Genomic DNA, 12803 nt, shown 5'->3' with positions numbered 1-12803 from the left:
CAAGTCAAGTCACATTCACATTCAGAGAAACAAATAAATAATGAACCAACACAACACAACCCACAAAGGAAAATAAATAATAAATATACATACTCGTATATGTATGTACATTCTGAAGGCCCAGGCCAGGCCGGACGCTCAAGTGCTCGGTAATCATATTTTATGAACAGGCATTTATACAAATAAATAATAATTTACTTTTATATGCAGGCGTTTAGGCCAAACACGATTTAAATGACACGAGCCGGAGCATTCCTCTGTGTGGAGCACAAAGGAGCACAAAGGAGCACAAAAGGTAAATAGGGTGATGCATCTTCGATTGATTTTTATGGATGTTAGCTAAAATATTTCTAGTCCGAATCGATCATCGCAAAGTTTAAGGACGCGGGTAGGGAAGCGGCTTTACTTTTATACACATTTAATGTATCGGGTATCTGCAAGGTTCCTTGAGACCAGCTGAATAGCACACCAAAAACACTATAAATGTGCCCCACATTTTGCATCACCCTGTATTGGTTTGTATAAAATATTTCAAGCATTCTTCAAAAATAAAACCATAACAACAGCAGAACACAAAACAATTTATGTTCTATTTCCTCTTGGATTGTTCTGGGGGGTGGCATTTGGCTTTTGGCCATTTTGGAAATTTCACTCAATTCGAATGTTTGAGTGCTCGGCCAAATTGTTTTTGTATGGCCGGGCGTTGTCGTTGTGCCTGCTGCTGGTGCGTGTTGCCAAATTAATAGCACTCATTTGTGGCTTTTGCGGGCAGAAAACTTAAAATTCAATTCACAATATTTATACACAATAATCAGTAAAAGTAATGGCAATTTAATTAAATAAACGAACCTCGTGGAAAAACTACTACAGGGGAATGTAAAAACATGGACAGGGTGTCACATGCTCAATGAAGCTTTAAGGTGTATATTTATTTGGGTATACCCCCAGGATCTCTCTCTCCCTCTCTCTCTCTCTGTGTCTGTCTGTGTAGAGGTGTACGTATGTGGTTTGACACGAACCGGAAACAAGACCATTTGACATTTAGTAATTTCATAGAATTTTAGATTATTTATTATGTCGTGTTCATGTTTGTTCCGTTTCTGGGAGGGGGCCCTGGGTGTCTCGGCAATTGACTCATAAATATTCATTTACGCAATTTCAGTTTTCTTGTTTTTTCTACCCAATTTGTGCGGTCGCGTTGCCCCAAAAACCAAAACAAAATGAAGTTCATTTCACTGGAAATTGATTTACACGAAAAATTGTTTGCCCATTTGCCATTTGTTGTTTTGGGGTTGAATTCCCCCCCCTGCAATATGCAGTACAACAAATTGTAGGCTGCTTACAACATTGTGGGCCATCATATACTCGAAATATATAATTCAGAATTCACGCAAAGAGAGAGAGAGAGAGAGAGAGAGAGAGAGAGAAAGAGAGAGGGGACACGTTGGTAGGTTTATCAAAATTTTTGGCCAGAATATTTTGTTTGTTTTCTACATTGTGTCCCACGATGCAATGAAATGGAAATCTATGCAAATGCACTTTCGCAGCAACACGAGGAATAATTACAATGATAATGAAGAGCAATGATGTGGCTGATGATGTTCATGGGGAGTCTGAACCACAAACTGGGTCATATGCTGGATCATTGGGGACTTTAAGTTTTTGTATTTTTGGGTACAAATATCGAGGAGTGTTGGTTTGTTTTCAATCTAGAAATCCTGTTTCGGGGGTTCTAAGAATGTTATGTCTCAAAATAGATACATATCCGTACAATACAGATGGCCATGGCAATCATTATACATTCATTCCCGTAGGCAATTCTGCTGCCAATGAAGTTGTCCATTAAGGGAGGGCTTTAATGAGCGATGATTCCCTGCTTACAATTTGGTATTACCGGATTCTTTTGTTCTCAACTCGACTCTGTTTTAAGCGGTTTATGGCTGGTCCATAGGTTCAATCCGTTTACTGGTAATCTTGTATCGCCTGCCACTCATTATCCGGAGGGAGCTCATTAAATTATCTTGAAACTCGCAAACAGATTGCACAGGCTGCTCTGTTGGCTGGCCTCTCGGCGGCCAGAAAAGCGGAAAAGCGAAGAAGGAAAAGTGCCCATAATGAGCGGTAAAATAATAACGGTCTATCCACATCCATCTCCCATCCCATCCCCTTGCCCCATGCCCCACCGCTGGCAATATGCCAATGTTAAGTCCGAGGACTTAAATATAATCAATTAATAACTTAAAAACACACACACACAAAAAAATCAAGAGAACAAAAGAGTAAAGAAGGAAGGAACCGAACAGCGTGAAAGCACCTGCAGGACCACACAGTCCGTCCACATGAGAGAGGAGGGAGCTATGTGAAAATGTGAATTTAAGTGAAATAAATGACTTTTACTTACTAATTAATGCCGTCGTAGCCGGCGCCGAGGCCAACGTGATCGATGCCAGCGACGCGCTTAATGTGATTAATATGCGCTGTGTGCCAAAGCGGGAGTCCAGTGCGAGAGTCCAGCGCAGAAGGATATCGGATATCGGTTGGTCGGGGCGGCGGGTCGGCGGGGCGGCGGGGTTGCCATTTGTTGTTAAGTTCATTAAGGGGTCCATTGTTGAGAGAGAGCATCAGAGGGGCATCATCATAAGTCAGCGTTATTAAAATATTCGCGAATTTGAAATGTGTCCACGGGCCAGCCCAAAACAAAGGGCCAATGACATGAAAAGATAAAGAAAAAGGGCGAGAGAGAGGGTGAGGGGGAGGGTGAACATTAGACAGGTTCATTATAATACTTATTCAAGAAGTAAAAGAGAAAGGATATGTTCTCTGAGTTCGAAGCATTAGACACCCTGGCAATGCCAGAGACTCGGATCCAGAGATCCATGTCGAGCATGTTTTTGGGCGATGAATTCTTCGGTCCGAAAATTAAGTATTTTGTGGGCCTTTTAGGGAGGCCGAGTGGGAAGATAAACCATCCAAACCAATGTTCTTGGGCAAACGATAATACCCCTTATAAGAGTATACAAAAATATATACATGGAAAGCACAAGAATAGAGGTAGCAAGACAACGGAACAGGAAGTGATTACGGGACCCATTTTGATGGCCCGTCAAAAGCAATGGCAGAAAAATCAGAATCAGAAAGAGCACCGAGCACAGAGACATAAGAAACAGATGGCAATAATGGACTAGCTGAAACAATAGACTGACAATCAGGACCCGCCAAAGACAATGAAGACCGCCATGAGGGCAGCACTGGGGCTCTGATTGATTTCGCACCGATAACTCATGAAAGGGAACTGGAGATGGCGGATAGATATGCAGTTAGGGTTAAGTACTTCCGATAACTTACCGACTGCATCGTGCACGGTCGAGTTGTCGCTGCAGGAGAGGAATTTCGAATAGAAATTGACCATCACGAGGCCCCCGTTCTTGGCGAGCGACTGCAGGATGTCGTCCTGGACGTTGCGGCTCGTGTTGCACAGCTCGTAGGCGGAGGAGTGTGAGAATATCACAGGGGCCTCGCTCACCTCCAGGGCGTCGCGCATAGTGCCCTTCGAGACGTGCGATAGGTCGACCATCATGCCCAGTCGATTCATTTCGCGGATGATTGTCTGAAACGATCACAAGAAGAGGGGAAATTTCGCATGAGAGGAATTTGGGGCTCATAACTTAGTTGCTAATTAGTGCCAAGGCTCCACCTTAGAAGTGCTTAGGCTTAGGCAGTGCCCAAATGCCGAAAGATACTCGTATAAAACCCTAAGCCGCATGTCATAAAACATAAGTAATGGCCGGAGGGCATCGGCAGGCCAAAAGACATCTAAAAACAGTTTCATTATGCATGAGATTTTATTTAACCTTTGACATCCCCCCAAAAGTAAATTGATATTGCTGTGCTTGTATGCGTTGCATGTGTGTATATGTGTGTGTGTGTCTTTTGTGTAATTTATATTTATGCGCGGATTTATGGGGTTTCGCTGAGAGTATCTATGTGTTCCACTTCACATGAGTGAGTGTGTGTGTGTGTGTGTCTGTGGAAGGGGGAGGGTTTTGCTACATAATTACTAATCTGATGCAAGTCGCCTCCTCCTCCTCCTCCTCCTGCCATTTAGTCCGGACTCCGTAGAGCAGCCACACAAATTATGTGGGCTAAATTTATTACACTGAAAGACATTAAATTAGGGAATTGTGATTAAACACTCGCGCAAAGGAAACATTTGCCCGAGGAAAGTCTGTCTTTTTTGTGGAGGGATTCGATTTTAAATGTCGGAGATCAGATCACTATGAAAACCATTGCCTACTTTGTGGCGTTTATCGAAATGATTCGAATGAAAAGCCATGGAGGAATTTGCTTTCTTTAAAGCATTCACGGCGGAGAGTCCCTTCTTTCTTTTGGAGGCTAATGTCAACGAAAATGTACAGTGTATTTTATGTCCGATGCCTTCTCGCAGATAATTTTTAATTGCAGGCATATACCAGTACACAACAAGGACAATAAGTGCGTACATTCATACCCATAACAGGATACATTAATGTGTAGATATCGTACATGTATATATACGTACGTACGAGTATATAGTACATATAAGAACCGTATTGTCATGTCAACGGAGGCGGTGGCAATGGCGGCATTTCGGTTCCTCTCCAAACTCGAAATTAGCCAACAATTTGTTGTTTCTGTTTCACAGTGTGTGAGTGTGTGTGTGTGTGTTCAATTGGGCGGAGTATGTACTTAATGGGCGTGGCATTAAAGGCTAGCGTAAACATGCACGGAGAAGGCTCAACTAATTGCAACTCCATACGTGTGTGTGTGTGTGTGTATACAGAAGTGTAGGCGTGTGTGTGTGTTGAGTGGAGAAAATGTGTATTAAATGCTTATTGTCGCTTAATTACGTACCCAAAATGGCAAATAGAAAAGGGATAAGGGATAAGGGAGGTGGATAACGGAGGATAAGGGGGCGGTACCGATCGAAGTACTGGCAGGGCAGGGCAGGGCGGGGCATGCCATTAAATCTTAATTAACGGTGCATAGACACATAGAGACACTCATGCAAATTAGTTTTATGTGCACGGTGCTCATTGAACTGTTTAGCAGATGTCACTGGAGGGATTTCAGTAAATTAAAATTACCCGAAATTCATTGGGTGATTAATTACTCGGCATGCGATACAAATAGCTGCAGATCCAAATAATTTGTCCACATAATTACGAGTATATTGATATTTATGCAGGACACTCGCAGAAAAAGGGGAACCCATGGATGGATGCCAAACAATAAACGGCCTCCAAGTGTACTCCTATTTTTCTCAGTGCATCGGGAACAAATAATCCCCTCTGCTGAATTCGTAAAATATAAACAATTATAATCAATTCAATTGAATATGTTTACATGCTGGATTTTTAATTTTTCTGAAACGCATTTAATTGCCATTTTAATTGTGTTCTTTCAGGGTTTCATTTTTTTTATTTTTCCGCTGACGCTTGAACTTTGGGCGGAAGGTGGGCGGAAGGCCTCTGCCCGCAATTTTTCAAACACAAATTGGTATGATTTTTGTGGGCAAACATTTTCCTTTTCATGCCAGATCTGGACATCGAGTAGCGGGGTCCTGTAAAGGGGACAATCGGACAAAAGGAGCGCCGTAGGCTGTGGGCTGTGGGAAATTGAACAATGACAATCAGGGATATTTTCTTTTTGGGTGACAGCAGAAAAATTGCAATGAAAACTTTTCACATTTGCTCATTAATGTCAGGCAAGGCCTCAGGCATAGAGTTATTCGCTCGCTTTTCATTCGGATATACATGTATATTGATGGGCCTGTCCTGGCCTGCCCCTCGAACAATGCCCAGAGATTGACTGACTGGCAGAAGCACAAATTGCGGGTTCGCAGGAGGATCTTTCTCTCTCTCTCTCACTCTCTCTCTCTGCCTTTATTCCTTTAAATAATTCCACGCAGATTAGCCGCCGGGCTTTGTGGAATTTGTATATCTACAATTTTTGTACGTTTTTGGCAACCGGCTATTAAATTGAAATTGTTTTACGTTCAGCTAAAAATTTGTTGCCAAAAATATTTAATATGCAATTTGTGAATTGGGGAAACGAACGAATTTCCAGAGATTTGCAGCTGCAGTGGCAATTAGTTTAAGCCAAACACAAAAACAGCAAAAACATCAGGCAGCAAAGCCGCATTTAAATTGAATTTATTTGCAAATTAATTTAAAATTTTGTCCAAATCTGCGCCAGAGCTCAGACCCAACCGCCCAAAAAATCGCACAGAAAAATGATAAAAGACAAACCGAAACTCTGCTCCAGCGTGAATTGTAAATAAATAAACTCGGAGCGAAATCCGCAGCAAGTTGGCAGCCCTTTGCACAAATACATGTACATCTACTCGCACTCGAGTGTGTGTGTGGCATTAGGGGGCACAATGGAAAAACTCATTAAAAGTTTAAATTGAAATCAAAATAAAATGCATATTCCTAGGAGTCCTCCCTCAAGGAAGAGTGCAGTTTGATATCGGTTAGGAGCAAGGATCTCCCCACTCCCTTTGCCCTTTTTTTTCAGTCTGCATAATTCCGATGGAGGCACCAGCTTCTCGGTTCTGCTGACCCAGTTATCAATTATCAATTATCGGCTAGGCCAGGGCAAACAAAAGAAAACACATTCCCAATCCAATTTGTAATTCCATTACTGACCCACTCTCAGCCACTAATAACATTTGATTTATATGTGTTTGGCGAATGCGTAAATGCGAATGCATTCAGGGCAAATAGAGCTAGAGCTATCCCTAGTATCCCTAGAAGGAGCAGCAGCAGGAGGAGGCGTGCCTGTGGAAGTGGCAGTGGCGGTGGGCAACCGCCATCTTCTTGGGTTCTCGAGAGGTTGTTTAAATATTTGAAAATCCATTAAGCATATTGACAATGCCGCTGTGTCTGTCCGTCTGTCTAGCTGACTGTCTATCCATCTGTATTGGTATTGGTATTGGTATTGGTTTGCTTGGGCATGGCTGTGTCTGGGACTCGTATTTGAATATGGTCGCCTTTGGGGCTTCCTCCTCCGCAGTTTTTTCCCCCTTTAGAGCGCTTCTTTTGCTTCGCCCCTGCTGAATGGATCATTAGTGCAGCTAATGGCCCAGACAATAAATGGCGGGACCACGCCTACAATTTGAATTTGAATATGAATTGAAATGGCAGGGAGTCGAAGTCGCAGTCGATGCCGAAGTCAAAGTGGCAGTGGAAGGAGGGGGAGGAGGAGCAGCAGGAGGGAATATATATGGGTGGTATTCGAGGGATAACCACGAACAGACGCCGCTGGCATTTCCGGCCAAGAAGGCGGCGCCAGGGCCAAGACATAAAACGGATTTATTAGGTCATTGCTGGTTTCGGCCCAAGTGGGAGGCAGAAAGCCAGAACGGCAGCCAGAGGAAAACCCCGATACAGGGCAGGGGCTGAAGGAAATGAAGTGAAGACATGCGAGGAGCAAGCAAATTTTGGGGCGTGGAGTCTCATTATTTTGGCTAATAATTTTTGCAAAATGCCAAACAACTTTGTGCTGACACTGAAAATGTTATTTTGTAAATTGAAAATGGAAAAACAACAAGAATTGATGTATGAAAATGGCCAAAGGGGGGTTTGCTTTCATTTCGGTGTCAATGGACCCGAAAATCAGGCAAGGCCAGCCATAAAGTTTCATTAAATGGAACGAAATTTGAAAGATGAAACCAATTTTAAATACTCGTAACTTGCCTAAATAAAGTACATCTCAAAGGAGCTCTAGAGACCACAAAAAGGGACCCTTTCGCATTCCGTGTCTTGCAATTGTGATGCCCGGCGGGGGCCTGTGGCCATGATTACCAATCAAATGCCAACTGAAACCAAGCAAACTATTTACCCAGAGCTCAATTGCAGAGCACACACAGCGAGGAGTTCGCTTCGGGGTACTTAAACCCCTACTTATAAGCCCTGCTCAGGCTCAGCCTCGGTCCCGGTCCCGGTCTCGGTCTCTCTTCTTACTTCATTTTCCCCGAGCTTTTTCCTCTTGCCACGCCTGAAATAGCACAAAAATGGTTGCCTCTTTCATCAGTTGCGTGGCTCGCATTACTCGACGTCTGTCCGTCCGTCAGTCCGTCAGTCTGTCAGTCTGCCAGTCGTCTGTCAGTCTTTCAGTCCTTCCGTCTGAGTCTATAATTGAGGCGCTTACTTAAAGGGAAACCGGAGCGGAGGAGCGCCAGGAGTTAGCAATCAAAGACAGAAAAATGGGAGATAGAGTGGGAGAAGTGCAACTGAAATAACAGCCCGGGGACACTGCCTGGCACAAGGTGCATACAGCAGCGTGCAGCGTGCAACGTGCAACGTGCAACGTGCAACAGCAGCATGCTTTAGCAGCCAAAGATAAGCATCCCAGAAGCAGAAGCAGAAACAAAATGAGATATACGAGAGATGCGATGAACTAAAGCAAACACAAACCAGTGAAAATATGCCACGAAGTAGCAGCAGCAGCAGCATCCGAGGCATGGGGCATGAGGCAGTGGCAGTGGCAGGAGTGTAATGAAAATGTTGCAATAAATTGCTTGGCAACCAAGGTAGAAATTAATTGGATAAATATTTCAGTTATGCGCTGCCCAGCATTGCCCTTTGAGAAAGTTAATTACTAGTAGTCTCTGGTTGCGAAATATTCCCTAACCCTACCTCTAACCCTTTCGTCCAACCCCTCGCTCTCTTCCTCTGAAATCACGCATACGCCATGGCCGCATCCCTGGACTTAAACTTTATGCAGAAATGAAATTTTTGCAGTTTTTTCTCCTGCTTCCTGTCAGATCTCCTGCCTGCCTGTCTGTCGCAGATAAAAATCAATTTAAAACGCGGAAAAGCAGACTCGAAGCTCCAAGCTCCAAAGAGTCTCCCTGCTGCACTTACAATCAAATATTTATCTTATCATTGGGCAAAACCCTTACCCTTTTCTGGTCTTTTGCCAACAAATTCTCACATATCCGCCCAGCAGAAAATTCCAAATTTGAATTGCAAATTTGATAAGCAGCAAAACACGGAAAACAGAAACGAAAAGAAGAGCTGCTCATATGCCTGGTTAGGCACAGGCCAGATCTCTCTCTCTCTGGACTGACTCTGGCCTTTTTCTAGCTGCCATTTAAATGTCAAAAACTGGCAGTCGAAAAGCCAAATTAAATCTTCATTTCTTGGTGAATCCTGTGGCAGTAGTATTCTGTTTCGGGGATGTGTCAACATGTCTTTTGCTGGTCTCAATTGCAAAATTGATTGGGACATTGCGCATACGTATACGACGCCCGTTGAGCGCTGAGCGCTGAGCACACGTGCCACGTTATTTAATGCATTTTTCAACTAACATTGACTTCGATTAGCTTGCTGAAAAATTCATTAAAAACTTTTAGCTGCCAAGACAGCCAGCAGGCAGCAGGCAGCCGGCAGCCAGCAGCCAGCCGAGGCCAGTCGCAGTCGCTGTCTGGCAGGCAGGTTGAATATTTTATAAACTGTCGTTAGTGAACGCCCCCACTCCTTCTGCCACCTTCCGCAACCTTTTGCTCCTCTGCAGAGCACACAATTTGTTGCAACAGTCAAGGAAGCAAGCAAGCAGGAAAAAAGTCGAGCAAAATATAAGGTAAACGTGCTGCAACAAAAAAATCAGTGGGATCACGGCTTCCAGTAACCTCTGCCTGCCTGGCAGGAACTCCCCTGCTACAGTCCGCCGGTTGCTGGCCAAGATTGAAGCAAAGTCTGGGAAATGGATGCCCGTGTTGATGGCGACGTCTGAGCCCAGAGGGGCCGAGGAGGTGGAAGCTGGAGCTTCTGCAGCAGCAACTAATAGACAGGGACGTGGACGTGGACGTGGCTGTTTGGGATCTTGGTCCAAGATGGATGACAAAATGTTTGGCCAAAGTATTTATGGTGCAGGGCAGGAGGAGAGACAGAGAGGGATTGCAGTCCAGGGGGGAGGGGGCCAGAGGTCACCCAGGTTGCAGAGTTGTCAGGTGCAAACGTGAGTCCGCTTAGAAAATTGCCAATGTGGAAATCAATTTCATCAATTTTCTCTTGCTTTTCTTCGTCTCCTCCCACTGGGCCATGGCCTTAGTGTGTGTGTGTGTGTGTGTGTGTGTGTTTTGTGGCAGAGAGCGAGAGAGAAGAATGGAGTGGCCACGGTAGTTTTTCAACATAGAAGCGCATCAAATCGGTTGGGGTTTGCAGTTTGAATGATTTTTGATGGTGCACTTAAAAGCTTATGTAACTGGAACTTTGATGGGATCACAGGAGAAGCTTTTCACAGGCTAAGAGAGTATTCGTATTGAGATAGAACCTCATCATCAGGTGTGATTTCGTTGGATCTTTCTTTCCCGTTCAAAGTACAATCATAACAGCCGCACAATTTGTCACACATATCTCCAGGGTATGCCCCGACTCCATACTTAATCATTCCGAGCCAACAAATTCCGTTCTTCTGGTTGCCCTCCCGACGGCTGATTGAAAATAAGGAAATTGTTAAATGGATTTCGGCTGCGAGAAGGCAGGCTCCTGCCTCCAGTGCCTTTTTGGGGGGGAACATCAAAGGTGGGGCCAAATCTTTTCCAGCAGACTGAAATTGTGTCTTAAGCTCGACTCAACATGCATTAGCAACATGCTAGGCCTTCGGAGTGTGAAGGGGTCAGGAGGGAGGCCCAGCCCTCTGACGGGAGAGCCGAACAAAAGCCGCTTTTGCTGTTGCTGTTGAATACAGGAAAACACTGAGAGAAGAAAAGCGAACGGCACAGAAAAAAAAAGGAAAACAAAGCCGTTACACATGTGTCAAGGTAATAACGTTGCTAGGGCCTGAACCGGGAATTGCTGGCATCCCCAGCCCTCAATACCCAATGCCTATTCCCCAGTCCCATAGCTACACGAGTATCTCCGCCCCCTCCGGGTGTGTCTGTATGTCTGTCGACAGGTGTGCAGAATTTCCAGCTGAATCTCGGCCAGCTTTGGTATGGCCCTAAACCAAAGCCGCTCCCTCTCCATTCCCATTCTCATTCCCATTCCCTTAGTGTCACATTTTTAGCCCTTTCATACGTGCCCAGACAAAGGCGAAAGGGTCAACACTATTTCGGGGCATTACGAGGCGGTTCTAGTTGTACGCCCGCCCCCTCCCGGTGGGGTTATCTCCTCCGCTGTGTCCCACCTCCTCGGTTCCTGCTTGAGCTGCTGTTGAGCTTTACTTTTGGCGCATGTTATTGGCCAGACAAAAGCTGTGTAAATAGCATTTAAATCCCAGGTATTCTCCATCGCCTTTGCCCTGCTTCGAGATTTCTCGGAGGCCCAGAGCCAAGGAGTTTATAAATAGAAATTAAATGGAAGTAGAGCCTTGGCTGGCTCTAAAGTCTGTTTGAAAGATTACACAGTCCGAAGGAGCGTAAGCACGAGAATAATTTGTAAATTGATGCCTCAAACATGGGCTATCCTTTACAGACACAAAATATTCCCAACATTTCTGGCAAAACGAATTCCAATCAAATTCGAAAACCCACTCGATTATGCAACAATTTAGGGGTCAGGCCTACCTGGCACCGACTACAATTAAATCGACACAAGGGACAGCACTGGGCCTGGGCCTGGACCTGGACCTGGGTCTGGGACTGAGGGACAGGACAACATTTTTAATTGAAAATATTTGCCACTTTGGCACTGCCATTGACCGCAAACACCCTGTCCGTAAACTGCAATTCGAGCTCCAGCATACAAATTTCCACAACGAAAACGAGACGAGGAGAGACAAATAAATGAACAGAAAACTGAAATAAATGCAAAGCCGAATATCTTTGGGGAGGGGAGGAGGATGGCTGACGGGGCTTTCAGGCACAGTTTATTGATTGCGCATTTAAATATTTTATTGCATTCTCCGGAAAACCAAACTAAGTTGCAAATGGATGTCGAAATATTTTAACATATTCCATGGCATCCCCCCCACGCCTGCCTCCCCTCTACTGCCACTCCTTTCAGGGTTTCTTATGGGGCAAGGTGTCAACTGGTTTTTGTCAGATATTTGAGGCAATAATTTGTTGCATTCTGCTCTCTGGGTTGCCTCAGCATTCAGTGTTTAATTAAAATTCCCATTCAGTGGCCAAATGCAATTTCCTTCTTCTGTTGCAGGTATTTCTCTACTCAGTTTTTTTTTCCGGTGCAATTTGTTCTATTTGGCAAAGTAATCAAATTATGTTGCATAGGAAATTCTGCAAATTGTTTTTATTGTTTGCCGAAAATTCCTTTTTTTTAAATGAGAAAAATCCCAAAATGTATCTCACACTGAAAAATCCCAATAATGTTGCAAAAGTATTTTTTTAGAGCAGAACAAAATGTGGTGCCGTGTTCCCTTGGTAATTATGTATACGCCGTGTGGCACACAGGAAGTGGTTGCGCTGTCAAATGTTTGTGAATGTGGGATACAAATTTTCAAAGCAAAAGTTGGTGAACGAAGGAGTGTCCTTTCGTTCAATTTGAGGAGGTAAAAGAGGTTTCCGCTCCCAAAAAAAACCTAAACCCAAGAGAAACATTCCATATAAAGAACGATGTATTTATAAATTATTCACTTCCATCGGTAGGGATACACATCTTTCTCCATATAAAACTCTACTTTACGTATACGTAGTGCTGAATCATTCGTATATGGCAACCTTTGAAGACTTGCCTTCCCCAAGGGGATGGCTTTTAGGCTCCAATCCCAGATTCATTCACCTTTCATATGTAATTTTTAGTAATTTACAAAAATAAACACTGACGGTACTTAAGCCTTTTTTGCCAACCCATTCCGGATTC

General features: G+C 44.1%; 1 protein-coding gene across 1 annotated transcript in view; it reads right to left on the bottom strand.

Annotated features, from left to right (window-relative positions):
* LOC4817320 (protein naked cuticle) overlaps window positions 1–12803 on the bottom strand; it is a 55763-nt gene that overhangs the window by 2123 nt on the left and 40837 nt on the right. Inside the window, exons 8-9 of the mRNA XM_033379492.1 lie at window positions 3346–3607; window positions 2402–2477 (exon numbers count right to left, since the gene is read on the bottom strand). Coding sequence (XP_033235383.1) covers window positions 2402–2477; window positions 3346–3607 — 338 coding nt within the window. The remainder of the gene's footprint in view (window positions 1–2401; window positions 2478–3345; window positions 3608–12803) is intronic.

The sequence above is a fragment of the Drosophila pseudoobscura genome, chromosome 4 (genome assembly GCF_009870125.1).
Source record: "Drosophila pseudoobscura strain MV-25-SWS-2005 chromosome 4, UCI_Dpse_MV25, whole genome shotgun sequence".
Lineage (NCBI taxonomy): Eukaryota > Metazoa > Arthropoda > Insecta > Diptera > Drosophilidae > Drosophila > Drosophila pseudoobscura.
The sequence above is the reverse complement of the archived record's forward strand: the minus strand, read 5'-3'. Positions and strand labels throughout refer to the sequence as shown.